This window comes from Sander lucioperca, chromosome 8, assembly GCF_008315115.2.
Source record: "Sander lucioperca isolate FBNREF2018 chromosome 8, SLUC_FBN_1.2, whole genome shotgun sequence".
Lineage (NCBI taxonomy): Eukaryota > Metazoa > Chordata > Actinopteri > Perciformes > Percidae > Sander > Sander lucioperca.
Window position 1 is genome coordinate 16,347,554 of NC_050180.1, and position 26,915 is coordinate 16,374,468.

At 40.9% G+C, this 26,915-nt stretch overlaps 4 protein-coding genes across 6 annotated transcripts; all 4 read left to right on the forward strand.

Annotated features, from left to right (window-relative positions):
* Nucleotides 1-702: 702 nt before the first annotated feature.
* Nucleotides 703-1,544, forward strand: wu:fc50b12 (uncharacterized protein LOC103911624 homolog). The gene is made up of 3 exons (XM_031307193.2): nucleotides 703-723; nucleotides 857-1,020; nucleotides 1,292-1,544. The coding sequence occupies exons 1-3, from the start codon at nucleotides 703-705 to the stop codon at nucleotides 1,524-1,526; spliced, it is 420 nt and encodes a 139-aa protein (XP_031163053.1). The 3' UTR covers nucleotides 1,527-1,544.
* Nucleotides 1,545-2,812: 1,268 nt separating this feature from the next.
* On the forward strand, nucleotides 2,813-7,299 carry kbtbd7 (kelch repeat and BTB (POZ) domain containing 7). Its single transcript, XM_031291293.2, has one exon. It carries the CDS (start codon nucleotides 3,215-3,217, stop codon nucleotides 5,084-5,086), a length of 1,872 nt encoding a protein of 623 aa, XP_031147153.1. The 5' UTR covers nucleotides 2,813-3,214; the 3' UTR covers nucleotides 5,087-7,299.
* A 1,004-nt stretch (nucleotides 7,300-8,303) lies between these two features.
* Nucleotides 8,304-11,233, forward strand: zgc:101559 (uncharacterized protein LOC492776 homolog). 2 transcript variants are annotated; one of them, XM_031291702.2, is made up of 2 exons: nucleotides 8,304-8,603; nucleotides 9,931-11,233. In XM_031291702.2, exons 1-2 carry the CDS (start codon nucleotides 8,346-8,348, stop codon nucleotides 10,369-10,371), a joined length of 699 nt encoding a protein of 232 aa, XP_031147562.1. In that variant the 5' UTR covers nucleotides 8,304-8,345; the 3' UTR covers nucleotides 10,372-11,233. The 2 variants fall into 2 exon arrangements, with proteins under 2 accessions (XP_031147562.1, XP_031147470.1); XM_031291610.2 differs by having other exon boundaries at nucleotides 8,306-8,603; nucleotides 9,925-11,233.
* A 1,785-nt stretch (nucleotides 11,234-13,018) lies between these two features.
* On the forward strand, nucleotides 13,019-26,460 carry katnal1 (katanin p60 subunit A-like 1). 2 transcript variants are annotated; one of them, XM_031291424.2, is made up of 11 exons: nucleotides 13,019-13,167; nucleotides 13,710-13,883; nucleotides 14,382-14,542; nucleotides 15,172-15,340; nucleotides 15,477-15,598; nucleotides 15,706-15,811; nucleotides 19,897-20,055; nucleotides 20,174-20,300; nucleotides 20,575-20,709; nucleotides 22,515-22,641; nucleotides 24,885-26,460. In XM_031291424.2, the coding sequence occupies exons 1-11, from the start codon at nucleotides 13,162-13,164 to the stop codon at nucleotides 25,081-25,083; spliced, it is 1,485 nt and encodes a 494-aa protein (XP_031147284.1). In that variant the 5' UTR covers nucleotides 13,019-13,161; the 3' UTR covers nucleotides 25,084-26,460. The 2 variants fall into 2 exon arrangements, with proteins under 2 accessions (XP_031147284.1, XP_031147353.1); XM_031291493.2 differs by lacking the exon at nucleotides 24,885-26,460 and adding an exon at nucleotides 22,738-23,417.
* Nucleotides 26,461-26,915: the final 455 nt, after the last annotated feature.

Genomic DNA, 26,915 nt, shown 5'->3' on the forward strand with positions numbered 1-26,915 from the left:
TTTTTGAGTAAGGGAGTTACTTATGTATTTGCTTATTAAAAGGAACAATTGATGGTTAAAAAAGAATTGCTGTAAATTTGCAGCAAATAAGATAAACTTGAACATTGGTCACCCGTTTCTCTTAACAGTAACTTAATGAGGCAAGATGCTCAATTGAAAACACATATATCCTAAGGCAACTAACTTTTAGCCCCACATGCAATTTAGAAGTTAAAGACCATTCACTCTAATTGTCCAAGGTTGTAAAATATTTAAGGTAGTGGTGAAGCGCCTTGAGCAAACAGCATTTCAATTACTGATAAGCCATATTGAGTTCTCTAAAATCTAATGATGAGGATTCTAATTGTAGCACTTTACACTTGTTTACCTGGTAGCAGGTGAGAGTGGTTTAACGTGACAATTGTTAGCTCCACAAGGGACCCTAGAGCTAAAGTGACTAATGTTTAACAGAGTAGTGTGTTGTTGATGATGAATCTCCCCAGTAACAGTGCAGCCACACTCATTTTGGCATACTGTACCTTAGGGTGAGAGAATAAAATCTCTGCTGCTATTTAGAATTTGGGACAGTAAATGTATGTTTATTATATAGCAATCGATACTTGTGCATAAAAATTTTGTTAAATTATAACTTTGTTAAATTCTGTTTATGAAGACAATTACTTAGAGTGTGACTGCACTACTGATCTTTTGGAATTTGAGATAATGCCAAACAAAGCCCAAGAGGTATGTGTAATCTGTTTTTATTTTCACTTTCATGTGTCTTATATTAGCATAGATATTTCATTGACACCTTAATTTAAATACATTTACTGTATCTTTAGGTTATTTTGCATGTTTTGTTTTCTGTTTTTTTTAGGATGCTGTAATTAACTTGAAGACACTGCAGGAGATTTCCAGTCAGCTTGGTTTTGAGTGGACAGTTTTGGCATATGAACTTGGCTTCAACAGAACCGAGATAAGGCGGTTCCACACCAAATCTACAGAGAAGAGTGTCCAGGCTAGGACCATGTTGGAAAGCTGGTACAGTGTCCATGTGCAAGACTGTATATTTATGTGTCATTCTACCTACGTAGTATTTCCACATGGTGGATACAGGGGTGTTTCCTGAGTTAACATCATATAAGGATATCATGTACCTGTTTCAAATCAACAATAATTGATCATTTGAAACAATTGCATTCTTTATAGTTAGTTAGTAGTTATAGTTTCAGTACATCCCACGCATCTTTGACTTTTTTCTTTTCCCTTCCTTAATCTCAATTATTTTTCAGATGTCCATCTTTATTCACAGGTATGAGAAGTCATGGGACAAGCCCAATAAGACTAAGGTGCTGCAGGATGGACTGGAGCGAGTAGGCAGACGGGATCTGGCTGAGAGACTACGCTGCCTCCACTGGGGCCACCAGAAGCTGAGCCAAAGGGTTGAGCTGCCTTCTGCCTTTCCTTACCTCATCACAGTCCACAAGACCATCCACAACCAAGACGCATTACGCAGGATCAACGACCTCAACCGTCGATACAAATAAAAGCTGGGAGAAAATGCACATGTGGTTACGTCCAGATTTCTTGTTTTACGAGCATATAGTAGGATATACTGCACACTGTAAGTAATCTAAAATAAATTTACTGAAATAATCAAAATTATCGTTGATTAAATTAATCAACTATTCACTTAAATAACAGGGCACATACGGTTGTGGTCAGCTGGGTTCAAGAAGTCCACATTACAGAATCTGAATGTGCCATGAACATGTATACAGAAAGAAATATATACATAGGGCAACAATAAACAAAAAAAAAAGATAGATAAATAAATAAATAAACATACAGCTTTATGAAAAAAGATAAGTAGATATTAACAGCAGTGGACAACAAACAATATCTATATGCAAGTCAACTGTTACTGTAAACTATAGGCTATAAGGTTGTGGTATGGTTGCCAAGTTTTGGTATTACAGGGTTTTTTGCAGGAATTGTGTTCAGACATCAGAGCATGATGGCATGTGTCCTTGTGTTTGGTGTTTCGGTGTACAGTGCTCTGTAATGTCTACCAGAGGGGAGAAGCTGAAATAGGTTTTGGCTACAGAAAATAATGAATAGAAATAGCCTATTGCAGGTGTGGTGGTGGTATCGGACTTGGATATTAATTGCAAATGAGTTTAACTCATCTTTTTAGTCACAGGAATAATAGGCATTAAAAGGACATGATGCAGGGTTATGTATTGGACTATTTCTTGACCGGGAAAATTAACTTCCTGGGACTCGCAAATACACAGTGTGTCTTTCTACACATCCCTTACAGATGAAACAAACAAGATATACCATGTTAATTAGTGAGCATTATAATAATAATAACCAATTTGAAATTTGTAATACATCCTATGCTTACAAAATTAAAATAAATGCATTTCATTTGGACTAAATTGTTCAAAGTTAATATTGGCATTCATGGTCCTTCATACATCATTTTGAATCAATCATGGATGATGTATAATGGAATCAATCCCGATCAATCACACATAACTTGACCCACTTGACACAAACCAATCAGAGAGGCGAAGCCTTTCCTAGCAAGGTTGTGTGAGCCAGAACGGAAGCCAGGTAAAATTGCCTTCAAAGTAAGAGATTTCATATTTTCCACTTTGGGTTAAAAATACTGTTATGTAGTGAAAGGTGGTAAACGTGAGGTCTGGTATCAGAACCATTCGGTAACATACAGAATTGTATATGGATTAAAAACAAAGAAAATTCGCTCAACACTTGAACATCAAATGGGGTTTTATTTTGGCAACTTCTCCCGGAAAATGTAGTTCCGACCCCCGAACATGGATGTATTAAGAGAACCGTTTGACATTTTTAGAGAGCCCTGACACTCAAAACAGATATCAGCATTGAACTGAAAAATGTAAGAAAAATTTACACTACTGTCACAGCGACTCTCGGGGTATAATTTGTGGGTTTAAACGCGACATTATGATCAGTTGGAGGCCGAGAACTGTTGGCTTTGAGACACACGGCCGACCGTTCAGCTGGTAATGCAACGTAACGTTATTTTTCACAGCAGGTTTGTATTTTCTTTTTTTATAAACGGATGTGTCATTATCAGCGCACAGACTCTTTTGCGTTATTGACTATGCCAACCGCATGACAGCGTGTTTAATTGATACCCTCGCCGACCTAAAATAGCATATTTTAGCTCACTGAGTTTGCAGCAATGGCTTCGGCGCTGAGTTGCTTCAGTGGTCCCGAGGTGTTGGAGGACGTGAATCACGCTCGGGGTTTGATGGACGAGTTGAAATTACTGTACAACTGCCGGCTGCTCGGTGACGTAACTATCGGAGTTGAGTGGGAAGAGGAGTCACTGGAGCACAGCGGGGAGTCAGCCAGAGGTGACATTGACCAACTTTTCCTGTGTAGCCGCAACGTCCTCGCCGCTGCCAGCCCTTACTTCAAAAGCATGTTCACCGGGGGGTTAAATGAGAGCATGCAGCAGAGAGTGGTCATCCGCGGGGTGGACTTTGAGTCCATGTCTGTTATCATCGACTATTGTTACACTGGCAGGGTGACCATCACGGAGAGCAACGTCCAGAGGCTGTACGCAGCGGCCAATATGCTCCAGCTTGAGTACATCAGGAAAGCATGCTCCAGTTTCATGACAAGGAGGCTGGACCTCTCAAACTGTGTGGGGATACTGAAATTTGCAGACACATATGACAACCCTGAATTGAAGGAGAATGCTCAAGCTTTCATAGCCAGGAACTTCAGCCAGGTGTGTATTGGAGAGGAGCTTTGTGAGCTGGATTTGATGCAGCTGAAGGAGATGTTGTCTCTGGACACTTTGGATGTGGACTGTGAAAGGAAGGTATGCTCAGCTGCTTTGCAGTGGATAGAGGCGAATGCACCACAGAAAAGGGAAGATGCACTACAGGCACTGAAGTGTGTGCGCTGGAACTTGTTTACAGAGAAGGACAAGTGTTACCTGGAGGGCCTTATGGCAAGGCCTTTAATTGAGAAGTACCTTGCATCTTTTTTTAACAGGTCTGCAGAGGATGGCTGTGGAATGTCTGCAACTCTGGACATACCGAAACACAGAATAGGTGTAAGTGCAAAAGAAATGATTCTCTTCTTTGGCCTACCTAATGACAACATAATGTGCTGTGACCCTTACTCAGAGGACCTGTATTTCATGGCTCCTCCTTTAGAAGACCTCAGCAGTCAGGATTACAAACGTTCCACCATGGAGTCTTTAATCGCCTGTGCCACACCTGAAAACAACTTGTACCTAGCCTCCCACCTCTCTAAACATTTCTGGCTGTACAACCCTGTGCTCAACAGCTGGCAGGAGTTGGCAGAGAGACCACTGGGGAGGATGCACTCTGGAATGGGCTACCTCAACGGTCATGTGTACCTTTTGGGAGGAAGAAATCCAGTGACTGATGCCAGACTTAAGGAGGTGGAGTGTTACAGTGTCCAGAGGAACCAGTGGACATTTGTGGCTCCTTTGCCTCATTCTTTGGGTAAAATGCAGGTGGTGGCACTAAATGACCACCTGTATGTGGTGAACAAAAGGAGAATGCTTTGCTATGATCCCAAGAGGAACCGCTGGCGCCACTGTGGCTCACTGAGAAGGGACAAGCTTCACAAGGCCTGCGTGTATCAGGACCAGATCATCTGTGTGTGTGACATCCCTGTGGTGAAAGCCTACAGCCCCACCAGGGGAGAGTGGAAGAGGTTGGGTGACATTCCCATTGACAGCCGTGCTCTAAATTACCAGGTGATCCAGCACAACAACAAGCTGCTCCTCCTCACTCAGACTTTATTGCAGCACAACAAAAACAGGGTCCTCATCCATGAATACGACCCAGCCAGGGACACATGGAAGAACATCATGGCAGTGTATGTGTCCACCCTGGGGCCCGTGTGTGTTTCAACACGCGTGTACCCGGCATGCCTTGGCTCTGCCCACAGCTTCTCTACAGAGGAGGACGACGACAGTGGCTCCAGTGCCGACTGGGACTTTGATGGGTTGACAGACGCAGACTCTGACTCGGGCAGCTCTAGCTCTTTCTCAGACGAGAACTGGTAGTGAAATGTGTTACTGTGTCAAAGAAAGGTTTAACTTATTTATAATTGAGTGGATTTTTAGTACATGGTTCTGTGTGTCAGGAGAGATCACAGTTCCATTTAGTATTTAAGCCAGCCATTTACAGTGGAAGCACGAGCCCATCAAAATATTTACATGGACGTCTTTCTTTTCACCCATCTGGCTAATTTACTGAAGGAGAGAAGAAACTAAGCAGATTTGGTTTCAGAAATGCCAAAAGATAAGGGCTTTGCTGCATAGTTTGTATCATGTGCTGCCAGCATGAAGGACAGTATGATGTAGAGTCTTGTTTACACAAAAACAAGACATACATGATAGAAATATAGCTGTTCAACAACAATTTCATACTTTAAAGTCATACTTTAGCCCTTTAATAAGGGCAGCTAAATGAAGGTTACTCCAGAGTTACAGTATTACACTTTTTTTTTTTTTAAATATAAAATTTGGGGAACTGGCAACACAGATTAAAACAAAAAACTGTCAAAGTGAAGCAGCAGAGGCTATAACTAATTGCTGGAAGGTCGTTCCAGCAATTAGTGCTCTGATGCTGCCAAGGCTCATTAAGCAAACACATCAGTCAAATACAAAAGCCAAATATCTTGCTCTTGAGTTCACTGTCAATAAAGCAAGAGTGTCTTTTTCGTGTGTAACACCCCTGTTAGCTACTTTCTTTTCAGTTTCTTAAGGGGTGTATGGCAAAAAGCGTTTGGGGACCGCTGCCATATTGCAAATTGTTAATTTCTTTATACTTGGTAATTTTCTTCCAGAACTATGAACACTATAAATAACTAAATATTACCCCCCATGACTAGTAAATTGGCTTTGATGTGTTAAATCGGCGGAGGGCCCTTTTTAATGCTCTTGGCTTTTGTTGTTATATAAAGACACGTTTGTGACAGAAATATAACTTTTATTTGGCTTGAATAAATGAGCACACCTCCTCTACTATGAGCAGCAACTATGATTGATGTAAAATCATGACTGTGATTTTTGGGACATCGGGCAGCTCAAGTGCCTCATGTTTATGACTTCAAACACAACTGGGCATTTACAGGGCTTTAACATTTGCTGTACTGTTTATGTTGTTGAATGCACATCAAGACGTCACACACACACACACACACACACACACCTGGTGTTGTGAAAACTACTGTATGAAATGTAGAAGCCAATGTACTGTACGCTCACTCAGGTTTAGGCTTCAGCGAAAGCCTGTATGCCATGATTAACTTTTTTTCTGAGATGCAGTAAAATTGATTGATGATTTTGGTGACAAATTATACATCTTATCAAATTGATTTGAAACTATTGTATGGCGTTAATGTATGTGTTTTCTTATCTAGGATTTTTAACTTAAGATATATGTCACAATCACGGATCAAAATGTTTTTACAATGTTTTGAACTGGGCTGCCCGATATGAGGAAAATATACAACATGCGATAATGTTGAATATCGTGATAACAATATTACTCGTGATACATAAACAGATGTTAAAATGTACTCAGTTCTGCTGCTTTCAGTATTTTTCTACAATACAACAAATTGCTTTGTTGTATTTAAAACAAATACAAGGAAATCCTTTTTCAACATTCTTTTATGGACAAATTGAACATTATATTGAATATAAAAGGCACCACTAAAAAAGAGTGACAGTTACATTTTAAAGTGCAGTTTTCTACTGATATTTTCTTTCAACTAACACTATTGCGATATGTTGCAGTCTTTCACGATGTGTATATTGCGCCAGTTGATATTGCGATGACGATTTAAAAAAAAAAAAAAAGCTATATTGTGCAGCCCTAGTTTTGAATATTGTTTGGTCCTGATGAGTTGTTGTAATTTGAGGAGTTTCTGTCTACATGTAGTGAAACTGTTGCAAAGCCATCGTCCTCCCCAACCACCCCACTGTTACCAGTTTGTTAGCTGTGAACACAGAAGGGTCTACTCTCATTGATACAAATGCTGTAGACACCTCTCAGTATATAGGCGAATGCAATACCACAAGTTACAGCCTCCAAAATGAACATACAGTTGAATCAACACCTCTGTAACACTGAACATTATATCCTTCATGAAGGTAGGATTAATTACAGGGCTGTTGTTTGAGGCTGTATTAGCTTCCACTAGTTGTTGGTCTGATTTATAAAGCTGTTTTGGTGTATGTGTCAAATAAATGTGTCTGATGCAGAAGAGCATTTGTGTGTATTTTTTTCTCTCCAAAACTTTATTCAACAAGTGTAACACATGACGTACAAACTTACACAATACAAGTATTGTAAACAAGTATTTATGTTGCTGCTTCATCTTGAAACTGAAGGTTACAGTGGGATTAGTCTGGCACTGTCAGACCTATCTCCACAGGGTTTTGGAGTAAGGTCTGGCTCATAGACTGTCTGGCTACAACACAGATACATTCTAGGATAGGAGAAAAAAACCACTCTGGGTTGTTTGCATTTCGTTAAACCAATCGCAATCATCGGCGCTAAGCTCTGGACGCAGCGACGGTGGCTCTGCAAAATAGTCTCGGGAAGGAACTTGTCTTGGTGGAACATTTGCACCACGCTAATGAAAACACCACATATAATAATAAATGAAGTTAACTGTTGAATAAATACAGTAACGTGATCTATTTAAAATTACTATATACATGGCTAAACGTAATTTGCTCTTACCAGTGTATCACCGTTTGTACTTCGTCCGCAAAAATCCCTGCCCTTCATTTCAGTTAGATCCTAGTTAGGTAGTAAATGCTGTGAACATATTCTTTGTAAATCTTTACAATCCTTCCCTGAAAGAACCAAGCAGTCCTGCCTTATAACACGATCCAAATTGTCTTCAAAAGTTGCCATTTCCAGCATGTAGTTTGTCATGTAAATGGCCAGACAAGAAAATAAAACTTCATTCATTATTTTAAAATAAATAAAATAACAATTAAATGAAATAAATAAATATTACAATTAAATTTGAAATTAATTAAATTTAAAAAAAATTGCAGATAAGGAAACACATAAGAAGGCAATTCATTTGTTGGATATCTATATTGTTTTAAGAACCTGTTACTTTTTCATTGTTTTGGAAAAGAGGTGTGGAAACGAAGAGCTTCCTCAATAAAATAGAAAAATGACCACCACCATATCCTAGAGATTTGGCTCAAGTGAGGGATAGCGTTTATCTATTGATTCATCGCGATCTCGCGATGTTTCAGTGCCGTTCACATCCAGATCGCGAGAAGATGAGCGATGGCAACAGAAAACAAACCTGGGGACGAATTTGACACTGTTTTCGGTCAAAATGATTCCTTAGAGCTGTCTTCGCACCACGATTATGAGACTGTACACGCTCGGATTTTCAAGATAATAGTCATAGGAGATTCAAATGTGGGAAAGACCTGTTTGACTTACAGATTCTGCGGGGGCACTTTCCTGAAAAACCCGGAGGCAACGATCGGGGTCGATTTCAGAGAGAGGACGCTGGAGCTTGATGGGGAGGCTATCAAGGTGAGAGGACCCACAAACACACACCTACACTTCATACACACACACACACACACACACACACACACACACACAGACACACACGCCTTCATTTCCGATAAGATTAACGGATCTGTCTGATCTAGCTACGGTTCATACAGGACACAGCCTGACCTGGAGTCTGTTATCAGACATTCAAAGGCTGTGCATGGGGATGGCACCACTACAAAACATAGGCCTAACTCTTTAAAATGGACAGCTGGTGGCCTACAATCTTCCAATAAAATAGATAAACACTTATAGATGACGTCATAACACTTGACGAAAATATGTACAGCAAAAGTGGAGCAAGTCTACATCTCTGTGGACTTTTTGGCAACGCCTACAAATTAGATTTAACCTTTTAATCTGCCAGTCAGATAAACCTTTTTCCAACATGTTCCCTAATTTTACTACAGCATTTCATAATGCTATAAAGTATAAGGCTGGTGTGTAATGTCTTCTCTCTACCTGCAGGATTTCCCCCCTTTTCAGGAGCCTGCAGGCAGAGTTAAGGGTCATTACCGTAGTGTTACCTATTTAAGATATTAAATAGGTAACTTTCCCAATTGGCATTTTTTTCACAGCACTTGTCATGGCAGGAAAAGCACAAGCGTTCCTAATAACATTAACTAGGGGCTCTGTCTATTCGTGTCCTAGTAAGCCATGATGATTGTGTGACTGTGCTTTTCCAACTGTGACACGGCCAATCTCTTTCAGAGGCTCCCCATTTTTTCTAATAAAACATGCATTGCCACCCTCTTGTCACACCCATTGAGCCAGTTTGTGACAGGTGATATTCTATATTCTCTCATTGTCAACAAATCCCATGAAAAGACTAAAACCAACAATGAATTGGTCCCACTAACAAGTGTTGTCTGTGTATAGCATATTCCTCTGTGTTGTCCAAAAACTAATGAAAACACATCATTGAGCCACATTGTTGCACTGGGTGCCATTTTCCTTCACTACTACACACAGTACCTTATTTTGAGTCAATTGCCACCTAGTAATGTAGAATAGACTCAACAAATGCACCATTTACTCCTGCTTTAGTAATATTTGCTCAAAACTACAGTGCCCAGCTTAGGACATTACTGAGCCTTTAAAAAAATGAAACTATATATCTCTGACTAATTGTTGAGTGCCAGAGACAGGGTAGGGAAGTCACAAAGAAAGTATTGAGAGACGGACTAACGCATTGTAGCATTTTCTTGGGATTGCTTGACAATAATAAAAATATAGAATTGCACTAACCTTTAAATATTATTTAGTCACATCAAATTATTTGTTTCTGCTGTGCCAGTTGCAGATCTGGGACACGGCAGGTCAGGAGCGTTTCAGGAAGAGCATGGTGGAGCACTACTACCGCAGCGTCCATGCCGTCATCTTCGTGTATGACGTGACCAGCCTCTCCTCCTTTGAAAGCATACCTGAGTGGATTGAAGAGTGCAGCCGACACTGTGTGGGCCCCCTCGTGCCCCGTGTGGTGGTGGGAAACAAGTGCGACCTGAGGGACCGCCGGGAGGTCCCCACCACGGCTGCCCAGTGTCTTGCCGACAGCTACAACTTCCCACTCTTTGAGACTTCAGCCAAAGAACCTGCTGAGAAGGAACATGTTGATGCCATCTTTCTAACTTTGGCTTATAGACTGAAGAGCCACAAACCCCTGAGACTGAAGCAGCCAAGTGAGAGTAATGTCAGTTATCTGTGGAACCAGAGAGAGCAGGAAGCAGCAACTTGCCAATGCTGATATCACCTCCATCCTGTATGGATCAATAATGGTGCTGAGGAAATCAGCATTTCTTGCTAACGCTGAGACTGAATTCAGAAAGGCCTCTTATGATCATGAGATAGAAAAATGAAGAAACATACTATGGTTTTACACTTTTCCCTGCCTGATGCAAGGCACAGCTTGTGACACTATGATCCTATATGTTTTTCACAATATTAAATCAACATTTCAATGAAATGCATGAATGGAAATGGAGGTATGCCAGACATTTGTAGCTCAAACTGCACATAAAATCACTTTGAGTCAAAGAACAGAGCATTGCAGAGTGCACTTTAATTCGTAGACAAATTATATGCAATCAGCCGTCTATAGTACACAACTTATCTACAGTATTCAATGCAGACAGTAAAGGGACAAAATAGAAGTAAGTAAAGGGACCAATAAGGTAAATTGAAACTGTGAAAAAAAAACTGTGCAATCATTTTCTTTAAGTTATGTTTTTTAAAGTGATATTTCAGTTCTTAAAAAATAAAATGCAGCAATGGTGATGTTGCTGAATGTGTATTTCTCAGATATAAATATGAACATAACCAGCTTTGTGTTCACTCATTCACCTACACAGTTCTTTGGAGAGAGTTCACAAATGACAAAATGTAGCGGTCTTTTGGGACAAAATGCAAATCCACATAGTTCACTTGAAAAGCATGAGTGAACACATGCTCAGCTGTCTTTGAAAAATGTTATGCTGTAATGTATTTAATGGTATGAGATAAAATCACAACTGACTTTTTTGCATGTGTATAATAATGCAAATACTTTCCAGATATTTGTGAATATGTTAAGTTGCAAATGAATAAAAGTGGTTTTATCAGTAAAATTTGGATTTTAAAAGTTTCTGTTGTGTTGTCTATGATAAAACACACACACATGCACACACACAATGAAGGATAAATACATATTTTGGTTGGTTGGTGAAAAACAGTAACTTAATCCATCCAAGAAGTGTTAAGAAAAACATGGATATTTGAATATCTGCAATTCCATTATAACCAGGCTAACTCCATCTGCTTATGAAGATCATGCGATATGAGTGAAAGCTCCAAAACGGCTATTACAGTTTTTCTCAATTGCTAAAACACAATTTTTGAAAATGGCTCCATTTTCTGAAAACATTAAACACAAAACCTCATCTTTAAGCCCTATTTACAAAACCTCTCACTCCTCTTGCGAAATGAAACTTTTGCCTCAAAACAGTTTTACCTGTGTTCAAAATCAAACACTGCTCTCAAATCATAAACAAAGTGATCAAATTTTTTTTTACACTATCAAGCAGTCAGTAAACAATACACCAAAAAATAGAAAACACATTGTTCAAAACATATAGTTATCAGGGAGAAGTACATTTTTTATCTCAAAACAAATTTCATATATTTCCGTCATTGTCTTTAGATGAACGAAAACATGTTCTATCATAGTAGCTCAAAATTGATCAGAAATTACTACTCTGCTTTGCTCTTTGCAATTGTTTTTGTTCTTCCTCCTCCTTGTACCCCTAGTTTTACAGTACTGTACCCTGCATCTCACAAACTTGTCCTTTGTCTCTGTGATACTGTAATTCTTGTATTTTGTTGATATGCAACCAGTCAAGATCTATTGAGCAGTCAGTACTGTTGGAAAGCACAATGTTCAGGGCCTTACAATTTGTTTATTGTACAGTATACAGCCTACAATGCACTGTACTACAGTATACAATACCAAAAGGGACAAAAATCAAAGGAGTAAATATGTGATCAATGTGCTTCTTCTTGTCTTTGGGCTGGGTCAGGCCAGAGTACTCCGTTGACATCACAAGCAATATTGTCCCTCCTGAGGCAACGGCCTCTTGTGTACCGTATCCAGCCCTGACACTTCGCATACGCACTTGTTTCTTCTATCCATTTTCAGACTTTCTCCTTCCCACCTTCAACAACCTGTTTGCTATCTGAACTGGCTTATATTGGTTGTGTCACATCATTTGAAACAAGTGAAATCAATTTTGAGTGGTTGTGTTCAATCAATGACATGTGTTCTCTATTTGTATTTGATTGTTGCCACTTGTGTTTACCAGTATGGATGACATGTGAATTAGAGTGCAGAATGTGTTTTGAGAATGAGAATGTGTTTAGAGTTTTGCTGAAAAGTCTAAGTAAGATCTGCAAATTGTGTTTTACCATGTGAAATGGTTTAAGATATTGACAACAGACTGCACAATTAGCTAAATGAGTTCAGGCAACTGAGAACCTTGTTCAGCCAATGGGTTTTAGCGTTTTAGCAATTGAGAAAAACTGTAAATGCACCCCGTGTGATGAGATTGTTTCCCTCATCCTTCATACTAGTTCGCTATATTTGACTGGATTTTAGCGACGCTTAGCGGCCAACGTTTACATAGCTATAGCTCGGATGATGTGTTCAATAAATCCTGTAAACTAGCAAATTATCTAGTTCAATGTATGTGTCGCCAACTTTTAATATTATTGTGAAATATACATTGAAATGCAATTTCCGAAACGAGAATTTTCAACTGCGACAATAAAACAAAATTGATAGCGAGATTTTGCTAGAGTAATGCCAGCTCTCCAACGGCTCTATTTGGTGTTCGAAGATAACTTAACACGGTTGCCATATTTAACAAATTGCAACAAGTCCATGAATGCAGCACAGTAATCGAGCCGCCTGTATTCTTCACACGGCGTCTCTCTGCGGCCATGGTAACACTTTCCTCAACACTGGACCTCTGATTCAAAAATACAACACAAACAAGTGCTTTTCATGCAGGTATGATAATTATTTCCATGTTCCAAATGTAGTTGAAGAATAAAATTTAGGTTGTTTTTGCCCACATGCATGATCAACACATAACGTTACTGAGAGGAGGATTAAGTGGCGTTTATGCTATTTATTGCCACACGATTCGTTTTGTTTTCTGTCTGTGGCCTAGCAGCAAGCTAGCAAAAGCTAACGTCGGCAAGATGACAGGGTGTGGACAAGAAAAGATCATTTGAATAGTGGCTTGATTTAACCGTTTACGATTTAAAAACAAAATGCATTTAAAATCACAGACTGGGACAGCAGCTAGCGTTAGCTTAACTGGCATGCTTTGCCGGGTGTCTCTCAGTATTATTATATCTAGCTAAAAGGCAACTGACTTTAGAGCCGCAGCATTATGTCAAAGTAACGTTAGGATTTAGAGGACACCGAGCTCGTTGATGAAAATGTGGGTTTGACCTAACTTAAAATGTTGTCATTAGCCAAAGCATTGATTCAATTCTCAGTCGAAGTACTTAGCTAACTTGTTTGTTTCCCCTCTCACCATATAGCTGTTATTCAGCATGAATTTGGCAGAGATATGTGACAACGCCAAGAAGGGACGTGAGTATGCTTTGCTGGGGAACTATGACTCCTCCATTGTGTACTACCAGGGCGTCATTCAGCAGATCCACAAGCACTGTCAGTCCCTCAGAGACCCTGCAATTAAAGTCAAATGGCAACAGGTGAGTTCCCCAAAATCCCTGGACATGCCATTCTTACACCAGCTATTCAAACACCAATACCTGTGCTCTGATTGCCGAAGTATTCGAAAACCATTCTGGCACCACAGATAGTCCATGGGTAGCACTAACATATATAACATATTTTATTCCATCAGCTATTGACTTTTGAGCAAAATCTTATTTGACCTGTCAGTAGCTGTGGGTGTGACAGGGTGGTGCTCTGGTGCCTGGCTTCGTTAGATGTTTTTGATGAAGATTATTTTTTTTTTATTGATCGTTTTTTTTTTTTTTTTTTTTTTTTATGAACTGCTGGACTTTTTGAATTGTTTATCCATTGACTCCTGTCTGTGAGCCATATAGCCCTTCTGGAGGATTAAAGCTTTACTCTAAACCCTGTGTTGTTTTACAGACATCCATATCAACTGCTGTATTTTTTTCAGTAGGATGTTCTGTGATGCAATGCTGATACAATACTGTCTTTCTTCTGTCTGTGACCAGGTCAGGCAGGAACTGACTGAGGAGTATGAGCAGGTGAAAGGCATCATGGGAACGCTCGAAAGCTTTAAGTCAGAGAGGCCAGTTGACATTCTTGCCCCTCAATCTGAGGAGAGACCTGAGGATCCAGCAGTATGGCCCCCTCCTACCCCTGCAGAACACAGGTGTGTGTGTGTGTGTGTGTGTGTGTGTGTGTGTGCGTGTGCGTGTGCGTGTGCGTGTGCGTGTGCGTGTGCGCGTGCGTGCTCGTGCGTGTGGTCTGTCCACAACAAAATAAAACTTCATGGATCTTTTTTTCAACTACTATCAGTTGAAACATATACAGTAGGTTAAGTTTTTAATGTGCGCTTGCAAAAACAAAAATTGGCTGAGGTATTAGTGTAAAGAAATACATAGTGCGTTCTTGAAGAGATTGGGTTATATTTTGAAATCTACCAGCCTGTCTGTACTCCAAACTCATAAATTTTAAAATAAATGCCTAATCTCTGGGGATGATTTCAATCAATCTCCAGGAAGCGCATCCATTAATTCTATATAATAATATGCACGGATAGCTAAAACAATTAATTACACGTGGAGTAAAAGAACTAGGGAACAAGACTGCAGTGTGTGGCTATTTTTGGTTTCTTTATTTCAGCCACCTGCTTAGGCGCTGGTCCAGGGAACTTCTTCACTTTCTGGCAGAACTGATTATTAAAACTTAAACTTGAAACAAAATGCCTCTATAAGGAAATACTTTGAAGTACAAAGAGACATATTTTGTGTATAGTTTTATTCCTGTGTGTCTCTGTAGGAATCTAATTGCAGTGAAGCGCCCCAACAGTGCTGCGAGGCAGCATAGGAAGGACTCCCCTGGTCTGCAGCATCGAGGGGCAGGGCCAGGAGGCCGCGGTCAGGCCAACCCTAAACCAGACCGGCCGGGTTTGAGAGACGCCCGAGGCACAAAGGCCAAAGACGATAAGGTTAGACCACTGCAGTTAAGTGGACTGAAAGATGGATCTGTGACGTTCTTAAGAAAAGAGTCAGTCTCTCTTTGAAAAACACCTGTTTTTTTTTTGGGATTTATTCATCTGTTTTCCTTCTTTTTTTCTTCATCAGGGGAAGAAAGGGGGTGGAGAAGGGGATGTAGAGCAGAGGAAGTTTGATGGCACGGGATATGACAGCGACCTCGTGGACTCACTGGAGAGAGATATCGTGTCCCGCAACCCTAATGTGCACTGGTATGGTAGCATGCACAGATTCTTACATACCTACTCTTTTATACGTTTTGCTGTCGGGAAGTTTCTTTTGTTAGCACTGCTGACTGAGTTCTCTGGATGAACTGTAGGGACGACATTGCTGATCTGGAAGATGCTAAGAAGCTGCTGAGAGAAGCGGTGGTGTTGCCCATGTGGATGCCTGACTTCTTTAAGGGCATTCGTCGCCCCTGGAAGGTACGCACGCACGCACGCACGCACGCACGCACGCACGCACGCACACACACACACACACACACACACACACACACACACACACACACACCATCTTTACAGTCCTGCAGCCTGTTGCACCAGCTGAAAGAAAGTTAAATACAAAGTTAAAGTGTACAGTCAACACTAATGGCAACACTGTAAAAAAAAAATACAAAGAACAGTCTTTTTAAAACACAAAACAAAAAGAATGTAAGACACCTACAAGATATTGTTTAATTAAAAAGGGAAAGTAATGTATGTAACCACATGTAAACTAGCTAATAGAGTATATTGCATGAGGCTACGCGTGTTTGTTCATTACCTCATTAATTATTCAGCGATCATTTGCTGATCTGGGGCCCGTTTCAAGTAGGAGGTTTAACAAACTCTGAGTCTAACCCTGAACTATGAGTTGATTTACCCTGAGATGGGAAACTCTGAGGGCCAGATATACCAACGCTTACACTTCAGGCGTATTTGTTTAGCAACGTGCGCGTAAAAGCATGGCGAGGTATGTACAAACAGGCCGCACTGAGGTAAAAGCGCAGACTGCCTGTCGTAGGGACTGAAAATGGCAAACTGCGCTTTTCCGTGTCATGCATATTGTTAGGGGAAAATTATGATACATATTTTTTCTCTGATTATTATTAAAACTGTTTGCATTATAACAAGACAAAACACTGTTGGTGCTGTCACCATCTGGTATCTGGGAGCCACTGTTTTGTCCTTGTTTAAGCACGGTGTGTTCCTGAGGGCATACATGCCCTCCCAGATCAGATAGTGGAGACGTCATCGACTCTGACAAGATAACAATTGACGACGTCTACTCTGTATCGTGATTTATTACATTTCACTTGGTATTATAAAAAGCAGCTGTAGAGAGCTTTTCATTAGGTCATTGTCTGTACTTTTCTGTAGTGCGGAGACTGCCTCCTTGTTGGGTTCTCAAGTAAAATGAACTTTAATATTTCTTCAGTGGTCTCTGTCTATTATTTGATAATGAAATTATTCTAACACATATGCATTCATGGGATGGTGAAGGGGAAAGTGGGAGTTTCCCATAAAGAGATGGGAGGAGAAGCGTAAAGTGCGCCTAATTATGTATTCTGCAGTATGTACAAAAAAACGTCTGTGAAAGCGCGCCTCTATTTTGCGGTGAAAATTTTCTGCCTCTTAAAAGCAGGTGTAAACCAGCCGCAAGCGGGTTTCCTCGCATATGCCTCCTGGTGAAATGGCAGCAGTAATCCAAGCAAGACGAAGAGGCCAAGGAGATGAGCTAAAAAGATTTTTGCCACAAGGATCACACTTTTTCAGTTGAGTGAACACGAAATCATTAAGCGTTACAGATTTTGGAAGAAATCAAAGATGACATTGAATCTCCAACTCAGCGTTCACATTCCATTCCAGCAGTTGTTAAACTCCTCGGTACATTACAAATCAGGATCATTTCAAACAGTCATAGCATCAGCAGTGGGAATATCGCAGTCTGCACTCAGCCATATCATAGCACAAGTACTTAACGCTTTGCTACAGCGCACTAGTCAATACATATATTTCCCCACCACCAATGCCGAAATAACACGCATCAAGCTGTTACCTCATGAACAAGCAGATCAACTTTGTTATCGCTAAATCTTTGTTTTCCCTGTTTTGACTGACTTGGTGGCTGATCCATGATAGAAAGATGCACGCAATTTACGGTATAGTGGATGGAGAAATGCGCTGATAACCCGATGAACTGCAGGTTTAGTAAATACGACATGAGCTGAAGTATCACAGCGTGCGCGTTCTCAGGTGGGCCATGGCGCTGATAGCGCTACATTCACAAATGTACGTACATCTGGCCCTGAGTTTTCGGTTCCAGAACAGCTGATTTGAGTTGGTTCAATCAACTCAGAGTAGGTTGACTCAGAGTTAAGCGCGTGTACCACAACAATAAAAAGGCAGCATGAATGGAGCCATGATACTACGATTCACCATGGCAACAACCACACACAAGTCTGTCGGCTTACTTTACCCCTCTGGAACTGGAAAGACTCATGCGCACATACAGCGAGTTTGAAACAGGTTTGAACATATATTTTGTTTAAAAAAGCAACACGGCTGCTGCTGCAAAATAGCGAGAATTGGTGTGGGAGGAAATTGCAGCTCGAGTCAATGCATAAGCTCTGAAAACTGGAATGGTATTACACCTATAATTTCATTTAGGTGCAATCCTGCGGGCGAAAAAGGAAGCTACTACTAATCCCATTCTGAGGTTGCAACAGAATTATAATTTATAATCATTAATTTCTTTTTAATGGCTCTCACTGGTTTGTGTCCAGGGAACACTACAAAAACGTTTAAAAAAAAACGTTTCCGAGCAAGGAACACTTTTCTGACGGCTCTGCATACAGTGGCTTTACTAATATGCTCCGCATCACCAATGTAAAGAAAACTGACATTTGCAAAAAACCATAGTAACTGACTCTGAGGTTAAGTTCCCTCTCTTTCTGAAACGGGCTGGAGTTACCCCTCTCCCTCAGGTTTGATTAACCTCCGTTTCTGAAACAGAAAACCCAGAGTTCCCCTCATCTCAGGGTTAACAAACTCAGAGTTTTCACTAAACCTGCTTTCTGAAACGGACCCCTGCTCAGGGAGGTGTACATATGAAGACCATTCTTTACTCTACGGTGTAACTAACTTGTAGGGTTTAACTCCCACACTGCACTCAAACTAAGCTACGTTACCTATGAACCTGGAACAACAAGCTGCTGTTCCTTTGCTCAAATATGAAGAGAACATTAATGTGAATGCTTACATATGTATCACTAACATCTTTCATTAACGGGCCCGCTCAGTCATGCTGCCTCTCAGTATCTACATGACTCTTCATATCAGCCTCTGTTGAACTTCATCATGTGAGGCCCCTTCCCCCTCAGGCCCGCCATGTGAAGGTCAATACTTTTTTTTTTTTACAGCAGCACAGTGCCTTTCCTTTTGTCTGATACATGCATGCATATTTGAACTCTTTACTTATTTAGAGCTCTTTTTTAGAAAACTGAAAGTGCAGTAAAATTACTGATTAATAAGTTAGTCTAATTTGAGATGAAGTTCATGATTGTTTTATCGGCACACAGGTAAGCTGAAGGTATTTGGTATTTGTTTGGCATTCAGTATAGAGGTCTGTGCAGTTTTGTTTTGTCAACCCTCTACTGCAGGATTTCTAACTAACACTCCACGCTTACTGCTGAATGAGCCATCCCACTCCCACCTGCTCCTGCTGAGATTCTGATCAATCCTGCCTGCAGCAGTGTTCTATATACAGTCCCTCCAGAAAAACGCGATTATGCGATCGCATAATTCAATGCATAATCAGCCAAAGTCCGCATATTTATGCGGGGGACCGCATTTTTTCAAATACCCGCACTTTGGCCGCATAAATTGCCGATTTCCGCGCAAAATATGCAGGGCTTGCATGATTTCATAATCCCCGCATTTTCGTTGCAAAAAAGTCACATATATCTTAGCAGAAAGTTGAAAAATGTTGCGTTTACTTCACACAAGAGCAGTCATTTTCCCCTGTTACCATGGGAACGTTATGAAGTGACGTTATGAAGTGACGTAATTACGCGACGTGAACATCATCGAAAAGCTGCAAACCCAGCGATGAAGCCATGATGAAACTGCAGTTTTTGCAAGGTCCCGCAATTTCATCGCATAAAATTGCATAAATATCCTGCATATTCCATCGCATTTTTTAAGAAAATGTGCCGCAATAATCAAGGATTTTTGCCCGCAACAATCACAAAAAAACTAATTTTTCTGGAAGGACTGTATATAACACACATTAGCCCGTATGGATTCTAAGGCAGCAGGGACTACAAATGCATAAAAATGTTATGGATTGTGTCACTGGTTCTTTTGTGGTTTATGTAATCTCCATAGTAACAGACTCAAACCAGATAGAGAAATGTCAGACATCAGAGCGGCAGTGATGGTCCTTGATGTTTACTGAAGAGATTTGCGTCAGTGTACTGTCTGTGTACGTGAGTTTATGTGTCTTAAGTTTTTAACGTTTTTTTTAGGGCGTGTTAATGGTCGGCCCTCCCGGGACAGGGAAGACCATGTTAGCCAAAGCTGTGGCCACAGAATGTGGGACTACTTTCTTCAATGTGTCCTCCTCCACCCTCACCTCCAAATACAGGGGCGAGTCCGAAAAACTTGTTCGTCTGCTGTTCGAAATGGTACGATTATCTACATGTGTATTTGGTCTGTTTAGCAAAAACCTCACAATACCAAACTAAAGATCAAAACCTTTTGTTATCTGGCACAGAAAAAGTCTCTTGAACTATCTTTACTTAGGCTCGCTTTTATGCACCAACAACCATCTTCATAGACGAGATTGACTCCATCTGTGGCAGAAGAGGAACATCTGATGAACACGAAGCCAGCCGCAGGGTCAAATCAGAACTTCTGGTTCAGATGGATGGTGAGTGGAATAGAGTGCATCATTCAAGGATTTTTTATTTAATGTTAACAGAAATACAATCAAAATCATAAATTGTACAGTGCAGACCTGCTTTTCTTATGGCATTTGATATCAAAAGTCTTGTTTGGGATACTTTGTTACAGAATGCCCATCATTAAAATGAAAGAATTCAGTAAGGTATCCTAGATCGATTCCAAGATCACATGTCACATGAATGATATGGCAATGTGTATGTTTTATTCAATTGTGTTGTTTGTGTGTGTTTTGTGACCAGGTGTCGGGGGGGCTCTGGATAGTGATGACCCCTCTAAGATGGTGATGGTCCTCGCCGCCACCAACTTCCCCTGGGACATTGACGAGGCGTTACGACGACGGCTAGAAAAGCGGATCTACATATCCCTGCCCACAGGTGACCTCTTCACATAGCCTAGAACTCTAGAGGGTTAGGATCCTAGTTAGGATCCTTAAGATCCTTAGCACCCTAGCGGCAGCAAATGTAATTTGCAGCCAGGGTCGTCTAGAAACTCTCCATTGGCTTGTGAGCTGGAAAAACCAAACTCTAGTCAGGCCAATCACATCGTGTATAGAGTCGGTAGGCGGGCTTAACATAATGACGGTTCCGCGTGAATTCCCTGCTTCTTGAAAACAAAGAAGATGGCTGCTGCTGCTACTGCTGTTACTGCTGCTGCTGCTGCTGCTGGCGAACAGCGGTCTTTCGAATTGGCTTTGGCAGCGAAGACAACCGTTTATCCTGCCACCCCGGATTGAGCCCTGCAAGTGGTGTGTTCCCAGACCCAATATCTTGATGTGGGTCTGGCTTGTCAGGCTACTCTTCACACACTGTAGTAGCCTAACCTATAGGCGGCGCTAGCCAGGGGTTTGGGGGTTTATCTGTGTTTTTTGCCCCCAACGGCGCCTTCCAGGCAGCGCTGCACTAGGATAAGGCACTGGTTATTAGGGTTAGAGTTAAGGTTAAGGTAAGGTGCCTTGAAGGCAGCGGTCGCAACCCTGCCTGGAAGGAGCAGTTGCTGTGGTTTCTAAAAACATATTTTTGTTATTATGTAAATACAATAATTTATATTTGAAAAATGAATAAATACATTAATAAAACAAACCGATTATTTTTAGAATAAAAACATAAAGCCAACATAGGTGATCGTATTCGGCCAATGGGCGCAGCACACATCAACTTTTGACATTACTTCTGCAGTAAGGTATTTACACAGAAGAAGAATAGAGTGTGTGTGTGTGTGTGTGTGTGTGTGTGTGTGTGTGTGTGTGTGTGTGTGTGTGTGTGTGTGTGTGTGTGTGTGTGTGTGTGTGTGTGTGTTTGTGTGTGTATGTATGTAAAGTGGGCAGGAAGAGAGATAGAGAAAGAGGAAGCAGACATGTAGATGCGACCGGAGCAGAGTTGGTGGAATAAGTTTAAGTTTTGTACACAGTGTGCACGGTGTCCAAAATAAACCCCAGACTGAAAGCCAAGTTCATTCATTTGCTCACCAGAAACGGGATTTTTACCCCGACGTTATTCATTTTATAACGTCGGCCCTGGAGGTAACGAGTCTCCCCTAGTTTTCTGACCAAGGTCGGAAACGAAGCAAGGAAAGGTTAACACATTGAACATTTGAAATTAAACAGCTTATTAACGTGCGCTTGTTGCCCCGTGTGCGCTGATGCGCTCATCTGTTGACATTTCCGAAAGCCTTCCTACAGTTGCTTAATAAAAGCGGGCTTTCCACACAAACAAACGTACATGTGTCATTAGTATGAGGGTTCGGACATAAATATCTTAATGCCTGTCGGATGCGGGATGGGCTCGGACAGAAAAATGCGTCTCGATCCGCACTCTAAAGAAGAAGAGCGCAATATTTAAAATTTCTTGGCTGGTATTTGAAATATGTGCGGTGGGCTAAACAGAGTTTTATGGTGCTGTTGTATCGGCAACTTTTGTGCATAAAAAACATAAATTAATCTCTCTCTCTCGCTCGCTCGCTTAGCCTAAACCGCAGAGGAGGTGGGTGCGTATCAGCGCGCCCGTGTCTGTAGGCTATGGGTGTCAAAGGGAACTCTAAGTTTCAGAGCACCCTAACTGAAACATCGAGCAACCCCATAGCACCAGCAAAAGAAAATCTCTGGTGCCGCTACTAGCCTAACCGAGGCTGCACAAAACAGTCCTAATATCTGATCAATGCTGGTTTTTTTTTGTGTGTGTAGCGATTGGTCGTGTAGAACTTCTAAAGATCAACCTGAGGGAGGTGGAATTGGCTGATGATGTGGACCTGGACTTCATTGCTGAGAAGATCGAAGGCTACTCTGGAGCGGACATCACCAACGTCTGCAGGTGTGTGTGGTAGTGTGAGCACTCGTGCGAAATGACAAAAATCGAGAAATTGATAATCAGTTCATCCTTCATTCCCTTCACCTCCTAATACAATAGCACTCATAAAGACAGGCTAAGGACAGACAAGGGAGAGGCAGAGACCTGAAGAGAAGTGTCTCAGCCCCTCTGACTCGTATAAATTTAACTCTTGGGAACAACAAGGACATAAAAGTGCTTTATTTTCTAACTGGATTTTTGTAAATAAAAACTACTCAGCTACAGATTGTCCTCCAAACGATGGTTGTTATATATCAGCAATCATGAGTGCATATGTTTCAGGGAAACGTTTCTGTATTCTTTTATTGTGATGTTCATGTTGGGATACATTAAATGGCAGCATTGAAGGCACAGAAATTGCAATTTTGCACACACTGCTGTTGGATTTTGTAAATCAGATATGGAAATACTACAGCCGATAATATACTGTAGATGCAATGTAAAGAGATGAAGTGTGACTACAGAGGCTACACAGACAGTGTGTACAGCCATTTCACTCATTTTGACATTACAAGAGCAACCATAGACAGTGTTTTGTGCGCGCGTGAGAGAGGGAGACAGATTGCAATCTTTTAAGTATTTGCATATGGCCCTGAACCTGAATCACTAACAATGTGAAGTTCGCAGGCATCACTAGCCCTATTGTCTATTACTTACCGGCTCTAACTGTGTATGTATTAGGGGTGTGAATATTCACCGGTCTCACGATTTGATTCGATTACGATTATCCTGTCAACGATTCAATCCAAATCGATATCATGATGCGTCACCTCCTCAATATTATCATTTATTGCGACACATGGTTTTCATCAACAAATTCATGCAGTCAGATATATTATGAACTCCCCTTTTTATTGTATCTGCTCTTAAAAAAAGAGACAACAGACAAAAGGCAAAAACAAAAAAAAAGCAACAAGTAACATCAGTAGGCAATAATCGATTATGGTCTGTCACTGCATCGATGCAGAATCGTCCACGTCCGCATCGCGATGCATCAATGATTCATTTCAACACCCCTAGTATGTATGTTTATTGATTTTATCATTGCACTTGCAAACTCACAAAAATGGCTATTAAAACAATCATAAAATGACACAAGCGCAGATACACATTCAGATCTTTAAAACAGTGAGATGATGGTGATTGATACATATGTAGCATCCTCATTACCATGTGACACACACCTAAATATTGACGGATAATACCAGTGATTATTTAATAGTATGCAAAGATTATTGCAATATGTTTATATGCTGAACATTATTTCTAACAGTTGCTTTAGCTGAACACTTCTCCTCACCACCGTGTCCTTGGTCTGGTCCTTTCTACTGTAGTTATGCTGGGAATGGCAGATATTTTATGTTGCCCAAGTTGTCTCTGCTTATCTTGGGCTTGCATTGTTTCATTGACCGTGTGTGTGTGTGTGTGTGTGTGTGTGTGTGTGTGTGTGTGTGTGTGTGTGTGTGTGTGTGTGTGTGATCGATCCACACACAGCCTGTAGCCTGCAGGATTTCAGCCCGACTCTAACTAAACAACTATGTTTTAGGGATCAGTGTTATGTATAAGTGTGTTTTGAATGCCCATGCCCCTCTTTGCTAGTCTGGCTATCACCAGACCAAGCTCAATCTTTTAAGATTGACCATTAGTCTGGGGAGTCTGCTCTGTATTTTCTACTGCAGAGGCGTGATCAACGGGCATAGTTCAAATGACTCTGTACGCAATTGGATAGTCCTTCAACCAATCAGACCAACGATCCGGGTGACGTACTGTGCTCCATTCTTTTGGCCACCAGCGGGGCAAGCTGGTAAATTAGGCTTTTACCAAAGCCGGTCGGTAGTAAGGCAAACACATCCTTCTTTTGTAGGAATTGTTCCAGGGCAAGTTTCTGTTCCGTTTTCAGAGAAAACTTGCCTTTGAAATCTTTTAAAACAGCAGCGACAGCGGCATCAACGGGTTGCTGCGCTTCGGTGGTGAATGTAAACAAAAAGCTGCTTGCCGTCGCTTCTATCGTCATCGTGTTAAACCCGCCAATAGCGCGGCAGGTGGATATGCCAGTTTGTGATTGGTCCCCGCAGATTTGTAACGGAAGCAGGATTTAAAAATGTACAGGTTTCCAGCCTGAGCTGCAGGGCGAAATCAAATCACCGGCAGATCGGGCTGAGTTTACCCAGTCTACCTCTTTGCATCTGTCTTTACATGTACATCAGGGATGCGTCCATGATGGCAATGCGTCGTCGAATCCAAGGCCTAAGCCCAGAGGAGATCCGAGCTCTGTCCAAAGACGAACTGCAGATGCCTGTGACCATGGAGGACTTCACCCTGACACTCAAGAAGATCTCAAAGTCTGTCTCTTCTGCAGACCTGGAGAAATACGTAGCCTGGATGGCTGAGTTTGGGTCAGTATAGAGAACAGTACCGTTTAGACCCAGAGGGACCAGGACTTTAAAAATGATGAAAGCCTTGAAAACGAGGGACTCGGGAGTGTGTGTCATGGAGTGGAGTGAACTCTAGGCAGCACATCAGGGATCAAGATTTTATAGGGGCTCAAGTTTACATCAGAAGACTGGTGCCTTTTGAGAAAGCACTCCTGCCCTTTCACATACTCTCCTCTCGTTGTTGCTTCGGCACAATTGTCGGTGTAGAGACTATCAATTGCCCAGCTGCTGACTGACTTAAGTGACCTGAGAAAGAAAGGGGGAACTTTTAATGTAAAAAGTAGCCTAATAGATACAGGTAGACCAGGAAATGCACTCTAGTTTTATTACATGTTAGCTTGTTATACGAGTGTTCCACATCCACTTCACCAAACAAACTTTGCTCGTAAATTATCCGTTTCAACCTGATGAATGCCAACTGTTTACAAGTAGGTTAGCGTTCGTGAGATTTGATCATTTGGATAATCAATGCCCCTAAAATTGCTATAAAAGAGTCCCGGTTCCCGGCAAGTTTCATTGAAAAAAAGAAAATCCAAAGATTAAAAAGAATTTCACACCGCCGAGCTTCATATCCTGCTGTCAGAAATCAGCAGTCAAAAACATAACAAGTTTAGCAGTCAAAGTCGTAGTAAGAGACCTGAAATAATAAAAAAAATCAAAATACAGCTGCAACAACAGAGGATGTTCACAGGGAAAGCATCCTGCTTAAAAACCTTGAGGCAGATGTCGCCAAACAGATGCTGAATCGTTAGGCTGACATGTCAGTATATGCCAGTAAAACCTGCAGTCGAACCTCTGAAGTACATTGGCAAACCATGATGATGGTGATGATCATTCAGATTAATGTATTCTAATTTAGATTTCTGGCAAATGCAACAAGTTTTCTTAAATCACTTGTACGTGCCACAGAACAAATCTGTCAGTACTTTGGATTCTTGCACGAGGCAATTTCTCTTAAAGAACTGTATGTTTGAGCACTTTTAATGTTTTTCCTTCAGGATGTACTTACTACTGACTGAACACACTTGAAGAACCACAATGTCTTGTGTTTTATGTAGCGACTAATTATGTGTTTGTATTTTGTTTGTTGGTTTTAATATTTGTTTTTAATTTTAGTTCAGTTGAGACAAACAAATGTAGGCAAGCTAAAAGAACATGGCTGCTGGACCCATGAATATTTTATTAAAGCATACCGTCAAAAACATCTTGCCTACTTAATGGTTCCTTTTATGTAATAAAATGACTAAATTGATCACCCAAAAGTGAGTCAGGTTCTTAACTATCTTGTTAATCGCATTTTCAAAGCAAACAAAAAATGATTCCATGATGCTGAAGCTATTGAGATATATATATATATATAGTATGGAAGTAAATTCTTGGAAATAGTTGCTTGACCAAAAATAATCCCAACTGAAGGCCCAGCTTTTTCCAGAGTTTAAAAACCGGGTCACGTCGTCTTCGTCCGCAGATTGAGTTTGCTCTGTTGTCATGGAGATGGATCTGTTGACATTTGAGTTTAGAATGAACTCAGCAGTGTGGACAAGAAATCTTAAAGGTCAAATCAAATCAAATGTATTAGTCACATACAATTATACAGAGTATATGTAGTGAAATGCTTTGTCCACTGTCTCCATATGGCTGTGCAATGTGTAAATAATAAGGAAATAAATAGAAAAAGAAGAGAAGAAGAAGAAGAAATGTCTAAAGTGCATGAGGTGTTTCCAACATGCTTGTGCTCCTGCTACAGTCCTCATTCAGTATCCGGTTAGCTTGGGGATACAAACTTTTCCGTATTCTCTCTGT

Excerpts from the sequence above, each read along its gene's own strand:
- wu:fc50b12 (XM_031307193.2), top strand. The coding sequence starts at position 703 with ATGCCAAACAAAGCCCAAGAG. Across the intron at positions 724-856 it reads TGCCAAACAAAGCCCAAGAG|GATGCTGTAATTAACTTGAA; the intron begins GTATGTGTAATC and ends TGTTTTTTTTAG. Across the intron at positions 1,021-1,291 it reads AGGACCATGTTGGAAAGCTG|GTATGAGAAGTCATGGGACA; the intron begins GTACAGTGTCCA and ends CTTTATTCACAG.
- kbtbd7 (XM_031291293.2), top strand. The coding sequence starts at position 3,215 with ATGGCTTCGGCGCTGAGTTGCTTCAGTGGTCCCGAGGTGTTGGAGGAC.
- zgc:101559 (XM_031291610.2), top strand. The coding sequence starts at position 8,346 with ATGGCAACAGAAAACAAACCTGGGGACGAATTTGACACTGTTTTCGGT. Across the intron at positions 8,604-9,924 it reads TTGATGGGGAGGCTATCAAG|TTGCAGATCTGGGACACGGC; the intron begins GTGAGAGGACCC and ends CTGCTGTGCCAG.
- katnal1 (XM_031291424.2), top strand. Across the intron at positions 20,301-20,574 it reads ACTTCTGGTTCAGATGGATG|GTGTCGGGGGGGCTCTGGAT; the intron begins GTGAGTGGAATA and ends TTTTGTGACCAG. Across the intron at positions 22,642-24,884 it reads GACATCACCAACGTCTGCAG|GGATGCGTCCATGATGGCAA; the intron begins GTGTGTGTGGTA and ends CATGTACATCAG.